Source organism: Hippocampus zosterae, chromosome 3 (genome assembly GCF_025434085.1).
Source record: "Hippocampus zosterae strain Florida chromosome 3, ASM2543408v3, whole genome shotgun sequence".
NCBI lineage: Eukaryota > Metazoa > Chordata > Actinopteri > Syngnathiformes > Syngnathidae > Hippocampus > Hippocampus zosterae.
In genome coordinates this window covers 29,080,756-29,098,088 of record NC_067453.1, presented here as the reverse complement: position 1 = coordinate 29,098,088, position 17,333 = coordinate 29,080,756, and the positions used below count along the sequence as shown (strand labels likewise).

The 17,333-nt window shown below is 40.0% G+C and overlaps 2 protein-coding genes and 1 long non-coding RNA gene across 7 annotated transcripts in view; 2 read left to right on the top strand and 1 right to left on the bottom strand.

The window, feature by feature from the left end:
• Positions 1-16,931, bottom strand: part of LOC127598278 (F-actin-monooxygenase mical2b-like) — a 43,238-nt gene extending 26,307 nt beyond the window's left edge. For 3 of the 5 annotated variants that reach the window (XM_052061989.1, XM_052061990.1, XM_052061991.1), the window contains exons 1-2: positions 16,727-16,900; positions 1,636-1,992 (exon numbers count right to left, since the gene is read on the bottom strand). In XM_052061989.1, coding sequence (XP_051917949.1) covers positions 1,636-1,899 — 264 coding nt within the window. In that variant the 5' untranslated portion in view covers positions 1,900-1,992; positions 16,727-16,900. Of the gene's footprint in view, positions 1-1,635; positions 1,993-16,726 lie in introns of all 5 variants that reach the window. The other 2 variants (XM_052061993.1, XM_052061994.1) reach the window with 2 other exon arrangements.
• The window catches only part of LOC127598394 (uncharacterized), a 164,867-nt gene that overhangs the window by 103,081 nt on the left and 44,453 nt on the right, over positions 1-17,333 (top strand). The gene's annotated exons all lie outside the window — the stretch shown is intronic.
• Positions 6,241-8,277, top strand: LOC127598342 (uncharacterized). Its single transcript, XM_052062153.1, has 2 exons — positions 6,241-7,186; positions 7,446-8,277. The coding sequence occupies exons 1-2, from the start codon at positions 6,350-6,352 to the stop codon at positions 7,770-7,772; spliced, it is 1,164 nt and encodes a 387-aa protein (XP_051918113.1). The 5' UTR covers positions 6,241-6,349; the 3' UTR covers positions 7,773-8,277.

The following is a 17,333-nucleotide window of genomic DNA, read 5'->3' as shown; positions in this document are numbered from 1 at the left end:
GAACTACTTGTAAATGCAAAAAAAATAAATAGAATTTTACAGGATAAAAATAAGAGGTGGGCGCATCAGTAATTTTTTACGGGCCGTCATTGCTAAATTACAATTTGTTACCACCATTTTAGGACAGTCAGCTCTTCTGTGGTGGCATAGCATTGGCAATAGTCAACCAGTGTCTAGAACGTAGAATTGACGATGTCACACACATTAGCAGCACAAGCATCTACTCTGGTAAAGAGCCAAGATATTCCGTCGTATTTCAAATCAATATTTACAATAATCTCTGACTCAGACATTCACTAAATAAACAAAAGATAACACTGTGTGTGCCTCGTAACTCAAGATGTCAAGAAGTCAAGATGGCGCCCGAGTAGGCAGCCGTCAGCAAGTGCTCTCATGAGCCTTGCTTTTTTTGTTGTTCTTGTGTTTCTTTTGTCACTTTGTGTTTGTTGTTACGTCGTGTGGACTTGATGTGGACCTTTTTCAGCATTTTTTTGGCCACGACATTCATCAAGGAGGAGACTCTGTGCTTGGTGGTTGCGCCTACTCGGCAGCCTGGGTATACCAGCACTGTTTTTGACTGGAGGAATGTCGGCGCCATTTGACTGTCGTTGCTGGACAGTCCCGGGGCGCTTGTGTCTTGCGCCTGTAATGGGCAGCATTTTTCACAGCCCCGCTTTGTTCAGCGGAGAGATCGGTGCTGTTGAACGGTCTGCGGCTGGATGGATGGAGGTCTTGAGGAGCCGACGATGAGAAGAAAGGAGCGTTGGCGCGGAGTGCCGATGCGGATTTGGAGCTGGGAGTCGCGGCTTGGAGTTTGAAGCGGATTACGTGGGACAGGAGAAGTGAACTAATCTCTTTTCGTCAATGGACGCTACAGCTTCGTGTTTGCTTTCAAAACTTTGCTTGTAGCAGACGTGTGCACATTTTCAGCATGATGTCTCTGATCCACTGGTGAAAGGACACTTTGATCCTCTCCTCTTTCATCTAGAACTGCTTCAGACAACAAAGTGTATGCAGAAAATTGGTGAAGATCGAACGACTGTCTGTGTCCTATGTGTTGTCTTGTGTCATTTCTGTTATTTTGACTTCAAAATGGCGCCGCGAGAGTGGCTGCCTTTGCAGCAGCTCCTATTTTTTTGTTGTTCTACTTCTTCCTTTCATAACTTTGCTGCTGTGAATCTGGAATTTCTCTATTGCGAGACTAATAAAGGTTTTCTTAATCTTAATCTTAACCCAGAAATAGACAAATCAAAGATAAAAGTCCATCATACAACAGGAAGCTCTCGACTCTGTCTTACTCGTCATGCAGTAGTCGGGATTAGTCGAGTCCTCTGATCGTATGTAAATCGCAGCCCATCACACCAGCAAGCAGCTGCTCTTATATAAGATATAACTTATATAATATATCATTGAACGCCTCTCGAGCAGAAGGCACGAAGACCGAGAAGGAGAAGGTCGTGCCTGTAATGTCTTGAGTTAAACAAATTAATAAAGTGTATGTTTCAAAAAGAAACAACACGACAGCTTTTTTTTGCTTTTGAGCTGCAACCTGAATGTTTTCCTTAACCTGAATATTGACAGCATGTTAACAGTCACTGAGAACTCTATTTTAGTGAACAATTCTACGTCTCTTACCCGAGTTCCTTGACAGGCTTTGTTCTGGCTGTACACTTTTTGCTGTGCCCTCTTGTCCAATTTGGTCCACAGAGCTTTGACCTTCCAGGAGGTGACGGCTGTTTTCAGTGAGCTGTAGAAGTTGCTGTAGTCCATAGGATCTAGCTCCAGCTGCCTGCAGAGGATACTGAAGGCCTGCAGAGTCCCTTTACATGTGGACATCTGGACAAAGTTCTCAAAGAGCTGGCTGGCCTGAACTGTGCGCTCATCCTCCGTCTCACCCATTCTGTCCGATTGTTACCAGGGGCTCCCTTCTCCTTTAGACTCCTTGCACACTGTGAGAACTCTCTTCTAGGATGTTGCCATGCATATCTGGTTCTGGAAAATAAAGCAGGAAATACATAAATATTGTTACACTGATTGACAGAAAAAAATAATATCCCGCTGGGGGCAAAAAAAAAAATGAGCACATAACACCATCCAGTGTGGGTCCTTAGGCAAGATCCTTCACGCGAATGCCTACCTCATACAATGATGAGAGACAATAAAATGAATGACATGCCGGCTCAGACGTCGCCTTGATGAAAAATGGGCTACTGGAACAAAGCGGAGATGGGCGAGATGCGACAACATGGCTCTGTTGGAATGCTACTACTCAAGCAACCCTAGTCAGAGGGGTTACATGCGGAGAATGTGGGCTAAATGGTTACTTCAAAACCCACAGTCACGGTTGACCACGAAACAACTAGTAGCTCAGTGTCACAACATCCACAAACGGCAACTGCTGTCACAACTTGAGATTGATGAGGTACAACGCAGGTTCCATGGTGAAGGGCGCCAGGCTGCCAGATCAGAGGAGGAGGTCATACCAGAGAGTGGGAGGCCAGCCCCAATGAATGAAATGCTGAAATGCAGCATCTGACCTGAAAGCTAAGATCATGGCGAGCGAGAATGAAAGCTGGGCAACCTAGAAACCGATTACAACGGCTATGTGAAGTACCACCTGTTAATGCATAAAGATTGTTTTCACACTAGGGGGTATTTTCACCAATGTAGGTTTCATTGTAGAGGAGTTTCCCTGTATACACACACACACACACACACACAAACAGTATATCATTCATAGAAATCACACCTTGAATAGGATCGTTCTTGTCACTGATGCCTGAAGTCCTTCATACCCATTCTTAGCCTAACAAAGTATTTCTATTCTTAGCTTCAGGATAATCAGAACAAATTGAGCAGGGAGTAAAAAGGGAGCTCAATGGCAGTTTTTGTGAAGTAGAGGAGGAACAATTCATAACTAGTATCATAGAGAATATAAATGTACATTCAGTCAGAGCTTCTGCCATGATAAAATGATCAAAATGACTGACTTGTGGATATTAATTGCAATTCTGTACAAAAAAAAAAAAAGTACAGTGCGCATGCGGCCAATGTAAGTGCTAGCGCATTTTGGCAGCTGGTGTCATTTACTGTGCTGCGGTCTGCAGGGGGAACAGAATCCATGCCAGGAACATGCCAGTGAGGTTATTGAACAAATCCTGAGAGGGTCAGATTACAATTTGAGACATGTAAGCCAATGAACAGGAAGTCTCTAATAAAACCCCCATATTGACACGGGTTGCTTGGCCCAATCTCACTCAGCTGAGTAGTCATGTAGAATAGTTCAAGGAATTATATGAGTTGAAAGGCCTTTCTCCCCACCGGTAAGCATAGGCACTGAAGCCAGGATGTTGCTGAGTTAAAGCGACGCTGATGACAAGGTAACATCCTCGGGCAAAGCAAAAAACTGTACATCTATTGGGAACATGTTCCTACAGTCAAATTGTATGATAAGGTACGAGACACAAAAATAATGCATAGCAAACCCACCCTCGAAATGAGGTGATGGCAATATATGAGGCTTGTGAATGTAAAATGGTGGAATACAAAATAGGTGGAAGGAGTTTTTGGTGCAAAAAAAAAAAAATCCACCATGATTGTGGATTATACGATAATGACGTGTTGCTGAAATCGCCAAACAAGTGAATGCAATAAAATGATTTGGGATGATTTTAATGTTGTTGAATTGTTGCGGCAAAAATAATTTTAAAACAATTGTTCGACAAAATTCAAACAGGTGATGGGGATTTTGTGCAGCAATTACAAGGTCAAAATAAAAGTTACTTAAGAGTGAACATTTGGAGACCTGTGACAACAGCAATGATGGTTAAAACTATGGACCTGAACGCACCGGCTACTGGATCACTTGGGCTTTCGATATGAAATGGAAAACGGTAAACTTGGGTAAAGGAAAGGTTACATTCCAAAGGCAAGAACTGATTGTAAAGGGCACTGAAAATAGCCCCCAGGCGTCAATGTGGTGCCTTACTAAACGTGTGTGTGTGTGCGCTTGTGCTTTGACCATACATCCCTGCATGCATGCAGACGTACAGCCGACACCGTTCAAACTTGATGAATGTGGATCATTTTTTTTCTTACAACATATTTCGGCAGTAGCCATACATTTAGCTATATGTTCTTTGTCGTGTTATCCATTTTCTTCGCTTTAAAATGATCCATAGCTGCCCGTCTTAGACCGAGGGGGCGGAGTATTCACATCAGCTGTGTGCTTGGTTGGCCATTAGGTGGCATTTCAGACTCGTCGTGCTATGATGATAGCTCAGTTTACGACTGCAAAACGTAGAAGGCAACTTTGGTCTTGTCAGTGGAACAATCTGGAAACTTTTTAAAAGTAAACTTTCCATTCATAAACTCTCTAATTATCCGTTTTATGTGTCGCGCGCTGCCATGGCTAGCAAAGCAGACATGGGTGTGGACTTGTGCAGCGCGCATTTTGTTTGGTTTCCGGTTTATTGATAGAGCAACATAAAATCCACTGTGACATATGCCGCATTAATTTCGCAAGAAAAAAATGTAAACACGTTTAAATTCATTTAAATTAATGCAGATAATAACAAGCTAAACTGACAGCTCTAATTAAAACGCTATTTTTTTTTTTTTAATCACAAGACGTACCATCACAACGGGCATTCGTTGACAACTGAGCAAACTAAATTTCCCGCAGTACTGATTGGACAAGCAATCAAGTCACAAATTCTCAAAGAATATACTTGATATAAAGAAATTGGAGATGGTTTCACTATACTGGGAGAAAGCAGCACTGACAGTAGGTAATTACGTGCTTCCTGGCTGTTAAATCTAAATATAAACGACTCATAGCCGTACTGCTCAGCGGTATCAGGCAATCTACTAGCCATATCCGAAACGGCCCAGTCCTGCGACCCACAGCGGAGGATGACACACCCAATGCCGAACATGAAGATAAAAGGCTGTCACAAAATGCATGCCCTTCATCACCTACAGTTTTGTATAAGGTGGGAGGGGTATCAGCAGTGGAGTTGGTGATTCATGTTTCATTACAGATAAAGTGTGTTGTGCCCTTTCACAGTTACCCGAGGAAGGATACACAGTTAAGGATTTTTCTGATGTTAGAGTTTTTATCTTTGGCAAACCTAAAAAAAAAGGGGGCGGGGCATTTGCCAGCTTTGGTCATACTGTGTGTGGGGTGCTCAAATAATTTCAACACATCTACCCACACACAAAGATTTGGACCCTGTTGTCGGGACAAATCCACTTATAAAACAGCTCACAAATAAGGATAATCTTATTAAAACATAAGAGGGTGTTTGGCGTCCATGGTCGGGACGATGCAAAATAGGGACAAAAACAGACTGACTTTATATGTTCCCCACCTTCGTCGAAAGCAAAATGGTGTGAATAGACTATTACATTAGTTAAACCCTTTTAGCCACATCCATCATTTGACATCTTTTGGATGAATGGGCTAATTTCAAATCAGAATGTATGTTAATAACTGAAGAGCCACATGTTTGTTTTCTTGTGCCTCATGACTTGACTGGTGAGCAGTCGAGGGTGGGTAGAACCTTGCCAAAACTCAGAGGTAGGATTCAGCTCGCCTGAAACATTACTGAGAATAATTGATGTCGAAACTGGATGGACGGGCAACAATTCATGACAGTCTGTGTATTCCGATGGAAAATTCTGTGTGCTGATTTTTATGTACCGTATTTTCCGCACTACAGGGCGCACCAAAAAGACTTCCATTTTCTTAAAAGCTCGCCGAGCGTCTTAAAATCCGGTGCGTCTTTCGTATGGTCATTACGGTAATAAGTCGACTCATTCCTGGAGACATGCTTCCAATGTTATAACTTGCGGTTGGTTCAGTGAACTGTGCCGCTGCTTTATTAAATAATTTTGCGTTGCAGAAAAAAGGAGAGCTGTGGCGTTAATTTTTTAAAACAGGTTCAACAAATACAGATACGTATGTCTGTCTCCGTGCCTTCATCCGCTCGATTCGAGAGGCGTTCAAGGCCGCCTCCGAAAAACGCAGACCAACGATTACTTCAATGAAATTACAAAAATTGGAAAAAAAAATACATAAAAACTGAAAAGTACGGAGCCCCTAAGGGGACATGGAAGGAAAAAAAAAACTTTGCGAGATCTCGCAAAGTAATGCGAGATCTCGCAAAGTAATGCGAGATCTCGCAATGAAAGATTGCGAGATCTCGCAAAGTAATGCGAGATCTCGCAAAGAAGGATTGCGAGATCTCGCAATACTTTATTTATTTATTTTTAATGGTCGTTGACTTGCTTCCGGGTCATCGTACGTGCTTCCGGGTCATCGTACGTGTAAACGCAGACAACAGTTATGGAGCGTGTTCAACCGTTCGTGAGTTTAATAGAATTTTACTTTGAAATCGGCTTGAAATACAAAGACATTAAATCTGTTCTTGATGTTAAGTACGGTTTCCAAATAAGTGAAAGACATTTGAAGCGAGTGCTGAACCAAAGAGGACTATTTCGTCGGAAAACGTTCAATGACTTGGCAGTCCTGGTTGACTTCATTCGCAACCAATTGCAGCATTCCGGACAACTACACGGTTACAGGTGGATGTACAGTAAGTGCAGAGAATATGGACTTCTTGTCAGGAAAGAGGACGTTCGTCTGGTCCTGAAAGAGTTGGATCCGAGAGGAGTGTCGTTAAGGCAAGCAAGACGTTTGAGACGGCGAAACTACTTCTCCAAAGGGCCCAATTTTATATGGCACATGGACTCCTATGACAAACTGAAACCATTTGGAATTTGTATCAATGGGGCTATTGATGGGTTTTCAAGGAAAATAATGTGGCTCAATGCCTACATAACTAGTAGTGACCCGAAGTTGATTGGGGGTTACTACATCGACGTTGTGCACCGTTTGGGGGGTTGTCCTCGAATCGTTCGAGCTGATCTTGGGACTGAAAATGGTCACGTCAAAGGCTTTCAGCGTTTCCTCGTGCCAATACCGCCAGGCAGCACTCTTGACAGTTACTTGGATGGAGCCAGCACCGCCAATCAAAGAATTGAATATTGGTGGCGGTTTCTTCGCAGCCAGTGCATGGAGTTCTGGTTATCCCTCTTCACAGACCTCAGAGACAATGGCTTCTTTGATGGTGGATTTCTGGACAAAAACATCCTACAATTTTGTTGCATGGGACTTATTCAGGTGAGTTCATCCATTCTGATAGACTCGTTAATTAAATGTGTATTTTTGTATGTGAGAGTGAGTTGATGGGAAAGTGGACAGGAACACCCAAGAGGATAATGGTGTGTGGTGAAGGTGAAGGAAAAGTTGGGGAGATGTGGTACACATGAGAGGGGAGGAGTGAGACAAAAAAGCAGCTTCACGCTAAAAGTTCTTGCTCATAAAAGCCGATATGACTGTGCAACTCTTATTTAATCTGGCTGTATATTATTTTCAACAGGATGAGTTGGATGACACGGCCTTAGTTTGGAACAGCCATCTCATCAGGCCCTCAAAGAACATGAATGTCCCCAGTGGTCGGCCCAACGTGATGTATACGTTACCTGAACTTTATGGTACAACGGACTTCCTCTCCCCGGTTGACAATGAACAAGTTCAACTGTGCAAAAGCCAGTGTGTGTTTCGTTTGACCATGCCTTGTGATCCAGATGTATTTGCATTGTGTGCTTTTTTAATGGCCCAGTCCGATCTAATGCCACCAAAAGATCCATTTCAGGCTGTGAACTTGTATTTACACCTCAGAGAGGCCCTCACCGCTGCTCTTTAAGATAAGAAAACCTTTATTAGACTCGCAATGGAGAAATTCCTAATTCACAGCAGCAAATTTATGAAAGGAAGAATATAAAATATAGGAGCTGCTGGAAAGGCGGCCACTCTCACTGCGCCATTTTGAAGTCAAAATAACACAACACATAGGACAGACAGCCGTGCAATCTTCACCAATTTTCTGCATACACTTTATAAATTACAGCAATCTATGTATTGCTTGGTGTTTGGACCAAACTATATTACGGCTCCTCAACTGGTGTGAGAAGTAACATTTATTGAAGCCTGAATTTGACCATTGTCATTTCTTTTATCACTTCACCTTCAAAGGATAATTGAAACACTTTTGATGACAAATAATATATACCGGTACCCATCATAATTAAAAGCATTGTTTATCTGCTGTTTTTCTACCTGTACAGTATAAGGACAACATATTTGATCTACAATATAAAATGTTTGTCTGTCAAAGCATTATTGGTGTAAATAAACATTCTTTCTTGGTTCCTGACTTTATTCACAAATACTTAACCAACGTGGATGCTGGGGAGTATTCCTACACAATTGTACATCATCCCAATTGAATTTTCACCTGCATGTAAATGATGACTGCGTAATTGTCACTCCTCACTTTCGTCAGCAGGTGGTTTCTTGTGTTTAAAAAAACTGTTAAGAATGATTTGGAACAAATTTTATTCACATTGACAAAATCTTACAAACATTAATCTCAACATTTTAAATGGAATGTACAACTTCAGACCTTTGGGTAAAACTGAAAACTCCCATCTTGCCTGAAACCATCATGAGAATAAGTGGTGCAGAAAATGGAAGGAATGGAGAACTAACACAGAATCGATTGCATTTTAATAATGCACAATACACAAATGGAAAACAATTGCAGACTGCCCTTCACGTGGTTAACTATGCCAGATGTTTTACATCTCAAAAGTGCCAAGAGCCAATAAAATTTTTAAATCTTGCCATTCTCTCATCAAGGTTTTGGAGCACACTTGGAGATCCACCCAGTACACCTTTTTTCCTCGATCTTATTTTGTCTCTCAATCTTTGGAGGAGCATTTCATTATCACCCCTGGACATTTTTTGTTGACAAAAGCAAAGGACAGCTATTCGATCACCATAGAAAGTGATATATTTGCCCATTTGCTCTTCAGTCATCAGAGAAATTACCTCCATGTCAACCTGCAAAGATAAATTGTGAGAATGAATACTTGAAATTTTGACTTGATTAATAATAACTTTTAACAAATGTAACATGAGTGATGGTACAGAGCAGTCATCATTATTTGTATTCAATATTACATAATATAATAATAATAATACATCAGGAAGCAGCAGCACATTTACTAACTGTGATGTCTTTTTAGAATTGTGTTACATAAAGTCATTATTGTAAGAACTAAGAACATCAACAGTACAGGTAGAGTATATAGAAATGCTAGCTTCACTTTCCCTGAAATGCTAGCTTCACTTTCCCCGCCAAGTTAGTTTCTCACTGTATTTGGAGGCCTGCATGACAAATTACTACTACGATGACTACTACTAGGATTAATAATAATAATAGAATTTATGTAATGCTTTTCTTACTTCTCAAAAGAATCAAACGGTTTGCACTACAGTAGTGTATTTACAAAACAGAAAATTAACAGTAGAGAAAGTGAGCGTGTCGGAGCCAGTGTCCATTTTGCTATTGCTACGCTTATTATGTTAGTGTATGGGTGTATGCCCACCTTGTCGCTTTTCATGCGCGTAATGTCCACCTGAGCGACATTTCTTGATCGCAAGAAGTTTTCCAAGTCCTCCTCCATTATTCTCTCCCCCTCCGATGTCGTGTGTAGTCGCTCAAATTAGCCGCGCACGACAGTCAACATTCGCCAAGCTGACCCGGAAGTAGATCAAGGCGCAGGAAAAGAACACACTCCATAACTGTTGTCTGCGTTTACACGTACGATGACCCGAAAGCACGTACGATGACCCGGAAGCACGTACGATGACCCGGAAGCAAGTCAACGACCATTAAAAATAAATAAATAAAGTATTGCGAGATCTCGCAATCCTTCTTTGCGAGATCTCGCAATCCTTCTTTGCGAGATCTCGCATTACTTTGCGAGATCTCGCATTATTTTGCGAGATCTCGCAAAGTTTTTTTTTTCCTTCCATGTCCCCTTAGGGGCTCCGTAGAAAAGCAAGCAAGGATATCACAAAAATTCTATAGCTCCCCCCCCCCTGTATTTTCATAGTTTCATTTACGTCCAGTAATAGGTCATTTACATTTTTCAGAGGCGGTCATGAACGCCTCTCACGTTGAACGGACGCGGAATATACGGTATTTCGAATCAAACACATAAGTGCAAAAACTGATTTTATCATTCATTTTCTTTTTGTCAAATTAACTGATCACTTTGTGAAATACTTACTTTGATTAGCAAGATGGTTAGCTATATGTGGGTGCTAAAACACCTGATCCTTTTATTAATTTATTTAAAATCGCCTATGTCAAATGAAACTAACCCCTGTACACCACGTTAAGTATATCAAGTCCATTTTATTGAGTTGTGATCTACCTCAGCCCGAGTGAACACAGTGTTCCGAAGGCCAAATGTTTACAAGTACTGAGACCAGCTTTGACTGTTACGTGCAAGTACTTAAATCAAACCCCTAATCCTCATAGCATGAACGCCCCCACACTGTAGATGACAGAGGCTGGATTAATCCCATAAATTTGTCAGCATCTGTTGTGACACAATACCTCACACTTCCATAGTACATCATAAATGGATAATAACCATTAAAAATTAATAATGGAAAAAAAAGTTGGGCATTTGCATATCGTAATCAAACAAAACCATGTTTGCAAAAAGATACCCAGGAAAGTAAGATCATGTTATCTGTTACACAGACGAACAACCATCCACGCTCACACTCACACCTAGGGACAATTTAGAGTGTTCAATCAGCCTGCCACGCATGTTTTTGGAATGTGGGAGGAAACCGCAGCACCCGGAGAAAACCCACGCAGGCCGACGTGCTCACCACTGGACTACCGGGCCTGTTAGGAATCATTCAATACTAATGATGTCACTGCACTGGGGTTGTCCTGATCACACTTTTTTTTTTAAACCAGAGTTCAAATCCAAGTCACTTGATTTTGAGTATGTTGATACCGAGTCCCGATCCAATGCAATGATCTTTTTATTTGGGTAAAGGTATTCCAAGATCGGACCTTTTGTATTCAGCTGTAAATCAGCAGTTGTTCAAATCAAATAAAGATCGGGGTGGTATCAATAAGATTTTAACAATAATGCTCATCGACCCGGTCTGTATTATATATTCAAAAGAGGCCTTTAACAAAATGTTTCTCAAGCCATCTAGTGAAAAGATTATCTGACATACTCGAGCTCAACTTGGCCTTTCTCATCTGACAGCTACCCATATTGTGAGCCAGCAGCACTTGGCTCCCTGGTGTATTTTTGTCGCCTGATCTCCCCCCCCCCCCCCCCCCCCCCCAAAGCTGATATGCGCAGCGTCACCCCCATATAAGTCAACCACTCATTCCAGGAACTAACAGCGTGTGCCATAATGGATTTTTTTTATTTTTTTTGTGGCACCACACACACTGAATGACAGAAAGATAAATGAGAAAAGACTCAGAGGAAATGTGACACTAACATCTTTGGTGTCAACTGCAACAGTGATAATAAAAACAATTTTTAATTCCAGTAATTCCAAACATGACTCTCATATTATCCAGACCTTGTCATAGCTTTGAAATTCAAAGCAGGGTGGGAAAAAACAGATATAGAACAGAAAGGAATGACCCTCCAACAAATACTATAGACAGAATATGTAATACTTTGCCAATACTACACACATACAGTTTTTTTGATATGTACAAAAGCAGCACTGACCTATTAAGACGCTTCGTGTTTGGAAAAAGCGCACAAAGATGAACAACACAACTCACAAATTCCTTTTTAATTCCTTAGAAAAGGTGAGCCTGCTTACTGTGCCGCATGAACATGTTTTTTTTTCCCTTTCAATAGATAAGATTGTCATTTCTTTAGGTTCAGGTTAAATATCGTAATATTCGACACCCGTACCGTGTATTCTTCCAATATTGGGCAGCCCTCGTTCCAACTGCTTTACATATTTAGGTTTTGTTGCTGCCTTAAAAGGTGCGTCAAGTCAAATCATATTCCTTGCAATATGTTGTATATGGCCCCACTGGTCTTAACACAGGATTTTGATTCCTATTGCATTTTCGGAATATGAATGAAGAAGCAAAATCATGTGAAAATCTAGTGGGACCGCATCAAACAAATAGAAAATGTTTGACTTGACTTCTCCTTTAAGGGTTGATCTCTGTTACAAACCAGGAACACTTAGGAAGTGTATACGTCAGAAAATCCTCAGCGTAATACTCAAAATTTCGTCAAGAGTCCATTTTGACAAATTACTTTGCTTTGATGACTTTTCGTCTCCGTATTTATTTCGAACAGAGGTCTCAAACTAAACTTATGTGGGACCAACATGTTGAATATCCCGATTCGAGGTCGAACGTCGAACGTCCTCTCGAGATGTTGAGATCAGTCTGAGCACAACACACACGGCAGGATTACCTGCTAAGATTATCTTTGGAGCCATTACGAGATTCGGGGACGACCTTTGATTAGCAGAAGGGGAGATTCGAATCTGAAATCGGGTCCATTATCCTGTCGTGTGGACCGAGCTTAACCTTTCTCTTCATGGCGACTTTTGAAAAAGCCATGACGAGGACTGGGTGACAGAATATATTTTCCTTCTACTTGGTGTCATTTCAGAATTATGATTAGCCAAATGTTGTCACGACACATGAGCAATGGCAAGACAAACTCGAGAAAGAACATGCACAGGCACAAACGCACGAAATACAAACCACCCAGGGCAGGGGTCGACAATCCCAAATGTTGAAAGAGCCATATTGGATCCAAAAAACAAATAAAAACCAAATATGTCTGGAGCTGCAAAAAAGAAATACGCCTTTTAATGAAGCCAACACATCCTGTATGTATCCATATTAGCTTAGTATAATTTTTTTTTTAACAACAGTCACCATCCAGTCCTGCTAATAGAAACGAGTGTAGCAAGCTATGACGCAAATCCTCGTTGACAGAAACGTTGAAATTTAATATTTACTCAACACATTCTTACAGCATTGGAAAACATTAAGAATGTTTGTGTCATGTTTGTCCCCATACAGAAACCATATTAAAACAAAAAATGTATTTCCCTCAGCCATCTTTTTCCATTTTCAAACATTTTTTAAAAAGCTGCAGGGAGCCACTAGGGCGGCGCTAAAGACCCCCGACCCAGGGCAAGGACACGGCCAAAAGGGGTGGTGGATGCATCAACATTTATTGTTGATGTCGAACTGGGGGCTGCAAAACATCACATGTTCCACCTACTGTGTGGAAATGCCTGCAAAACAAACACACTCCCTATTCTCAAACTACAAAAAAAAGCAATTCTAATTATTAATAGATCAAAATATACGGAACCCACCAATCCACTATTTATCAAATTAAATACGATGAAATTTTATGACCTGGTTGACTTTAAAATCGCCCAATTAATGTACAAAGCACACAATAACCTGCTCTGCCAAAACATTCAGAAGTTTTTCGAAATTCGAGAAAGCAACTATGAATTAAGAGGTACCAACTTATTCAAAAAACTCAAAACAAGAACAAACATCAAGCAAAGAAGTGTATCTAGCAAAGGTGTTAATATGTGGAATAATCTCGAAACGGACCTAAAAATGAGTAAATCGCTTGCCGAGTTCAAAAACAAATACAAAAAAATAGTACAAACAACCTACATCAATCAGAGTTAAAATGATAAATTCTAAACGTTAAATATAATGACAAATCAGAACTAAGTTGATAAATAGAGAAAGGTATTGCAATATCCATTATGAATATAAGAGAAAATTGACACAAGAGTGCCAGGGTGAGGATGTATATAATCCCGACACAAACCAAAAGTTGTAAAAATATCACGGTTAAGGGTAAAGTATGAGCCTTAATGGAGACTTCTTCTTACTTTTTCTTTTCTGATTGATATAAAAATGATTTAGTAGATATAAACACATAACGGTGTAGGACTAGATAAGTTTTTTTACTTCATCCTACTCCCTTGAACATAATAACTGTGTTGAATGAAGACTGATTTCTTTTTTACTTTTTTATCTACCTTATTTTCTGTCAAATTATTACTGTATATGTTTTATGTTCAATAAACAAACATGAGGCATAAACGACCTGTGCGGCGCAACATTGAGACCTCTGATTTAGCATATGTAACACAAAAATCAGTACCTGCACGGATTACTGGCTAAAACTTTCAACCCACCTTTCTCAAACATCCGAGGATGTATATTGCTTGTATATGAATAAATAAACCAATATAACATCCTCTAATCTGGCACAACTCCCGTCAAGCAGAGGTGATTGCCAGGTTTTAAACTTCAAACTTCCCTAAAGGGGTAACTTGAGAAAGAAAGTGGTGTCCCACACTGCTGTTACAGTTCCAATAGGTAGACCTCGACACCCCACTCGCAAAATGACAGGCAAGAGTAAAGTCATGTTTGTCCCATTAAAAAAAAAAAAAAAAATGGAATATGAGATGGTGTTTCTAGCTTGAGTGAACTACTTCTTCGAGAAGACCAACATCAAATATCTCTCGCCTTTTCTTTCACTTCGACACTTGAAATCTGAGCAGAACATTCTGTCGTATCTGCTCCCCGTCTCTGGAACTCACTGCCACTCCAACACAGAAATATAGTTGGTTTCACTCACTTCAAATCACAATAAGAACACACCTGTTTAAAACTGCCGATTTAATACGATGACTTTTGCTTTGCCTGTACTGTATTTTATTTTATTTTGAATTGACTTATCTCATTGTTGTTTTATTGAATGGGTCCTTGAGTGCAAAGAAAGGTGCCTCTAAATAAAACGTACGAGTACAATGAACAGAAAATTTTGGTTAAGTGCCCAATGCACACAGATGTCGGATTTTGTAAAGCAAGTACAATACTTGCAACAATATCACATTGTGCATACTAACCCGATTAACCACCTCCAGTTGGATATGTAGTATTGCAGAAATAGTGTTCCCCGTCTTTGATGTGCTATAACTCCGGTGTTAGCCAGCTACGAGCCTCAGCTTCGCAACCAGGTAAGCAAAATATGTATGAAGTTTGGCAAGAAACAACAAGGTAAAAAAGAGAAATAAGTCCTAAGGCAGTAGTAGTTGGTCTACCGCAGAGATGACAATCTATTGAAATTTACTTCCAGAACATGGAAAATGTGATTTTAAAAAATGTGCTAACCATTGTTTTACACAACCCAAGTATTATTGTGTATCGATAAATTCTTATTTTAATGTAAGTGGAATTTATTGTGTTCCAATAGCAAAAGATCAATAATAATATCTATTAATACAGTCATACCTCGGTTTTCAACCATAATCCGTTCCAGAAGGCTGTTCGAAAACCGAAACCATGCTCATTTAAAAAAAAAAATCTTTATTGAACACGTCTATGGACAATTGAACGCTGCACGAGTTTAATTAAATAAATTCTATATTAAATTAACTAAAATTATAATAGTTATAAGAAAGAAAAAATAAATCTTTCAAAACTGATATATTTGAGTTAATCTTTCAACATTTATGAATGTATAGCATTTATTGATCTACATTTTTATGTGAACAAGACTTAAAAATCTACCTAAAAAAACGTAAAAATATATTCATTTATTTTTGTTGTATTGTTACCTTCATTTTCAAGTCTGAAATTTTATTTTATCAGTGTCTACAGAGACACTTTTAATTGAGCGTACATTTCTTTTTTTTATCCCATGTAAGTGGCTCCAATTTTTTTTGTACTCTGACCACAGGAGCCCCTAATTTGAAATGTTAGGGATCCAAGTAGAAAATGCAGGGGCACAAATTGTTAGTTAACCTGCAAAGTAAATATTCATTCCACGTGTTTGCTGTACATTACTCATAAATGGACTTAAGTGTAAAGCAGAAGAATGAGTGTGACACCTCAGGTTAGGGGGGAGGAGGGGTTGGATGGATGGATCATTAAATTGGAATTTTCATTTACATTTAGAAGAGTTATGATCCAATCTGTGGAGATCCAATTCCAGGAGTGTGTGTTTGTTACGGATGTAAAAAAGATTGGAATCATGTCACTTGAATATTTAGCGTTTTTAGCGCCACCTGTTGCTTTTACATGTACTTGTCTGCCTGAAATACGTTTTCATATAAAATTAGGTTTTAATTTCGTGGATGGTGCTCTCCATGAGAATTTTAGAAGAGATAATAATTTACAACAAGGTGACTTTTGACACTGGTGAAACATAAGCAGGAATCGCATTTGTTCAAAGCAGAACCTAAGCCTCGGGGTATGAAAATTCACAATTGGCTGCAGTCTTTGTGAAAACAATTCGATTAAGCAGAGACGTACTTGGAGCAAAGGGGAATTCATTTAATATTTTCACCATTTAACGACAACGTTTTCAATTTCCATTTCTTCATCAGGTTCGTATCGAAGCTATTATAAGTAGAATTTGAACATTCGTGGTCATTGCAACGTTGTTCTCGACAGTGGCTGTGCTCACGGCGTCTTTTCGGCAACTCGTTACGACATTACGGCTTTCCTGAATTAAGTCCATGAACATTACTCCTTAGCTCGTGGCCTTCTTACGTTCACCTGTTGTGCTTCCCCAAGGGAGAAAGTGTGAATAAAATCCAGCGTGTTCAGAAAAAAAAACGTTCACGTTCAAATAGGTTTGTTAGAAAGACTCGAATTGCCTGGGGAAATTGCAGTCAGGTGCGAAATTCAAAGGAAGGTTCTTCATGGGCATTAAGTCTTGCTCAGCTACTTACCGCGGGGCTCATTTCAGTAAGTCAACGGGCTGTCGGTACTGCTCAGTCTTTATTCCACGCTGTCTCACAAATAATTTCCCCCAAGTAATGGCACAAATTGTCTCGAATGCCGAAACGCAAGTGCGGTTGTTGAGTGCGCTGTTTGCTCCTTATATGACAGCGGCCCGACTGTGACTGCTTCACTGAATTGAATAGCGGCATAAAGTCATTTGTTCTTAGTAATCACACGCTTCCGTCTTGCCTTTCAACATAAAACAAATCAATAACTGCTTTATCAGCAATTATAAATGCCGATTCCTATGATTCAGTTTACACAAAAGTCATCACATTAAAATATCACTCATTATGGTTTGCATGAGAGCAAAAACCGGCTTTACAATAGTTTTGCTTAACAGGAAACGATATATTTTTTTCAGGTAATTTGACACACGACGCAAATGTAAAGTATGCCACTCATTGGATACAGCATCATTCAACAACTAAAACGTTCAGTGCAGATTAATCACCCCCCCCCCCCTTAGAAGCATGCATCATCATGAGATGTGAGACTTTCAAATGACAGTATATGTCATCATGATATTAAATTCATTAATTCATTCATGACATG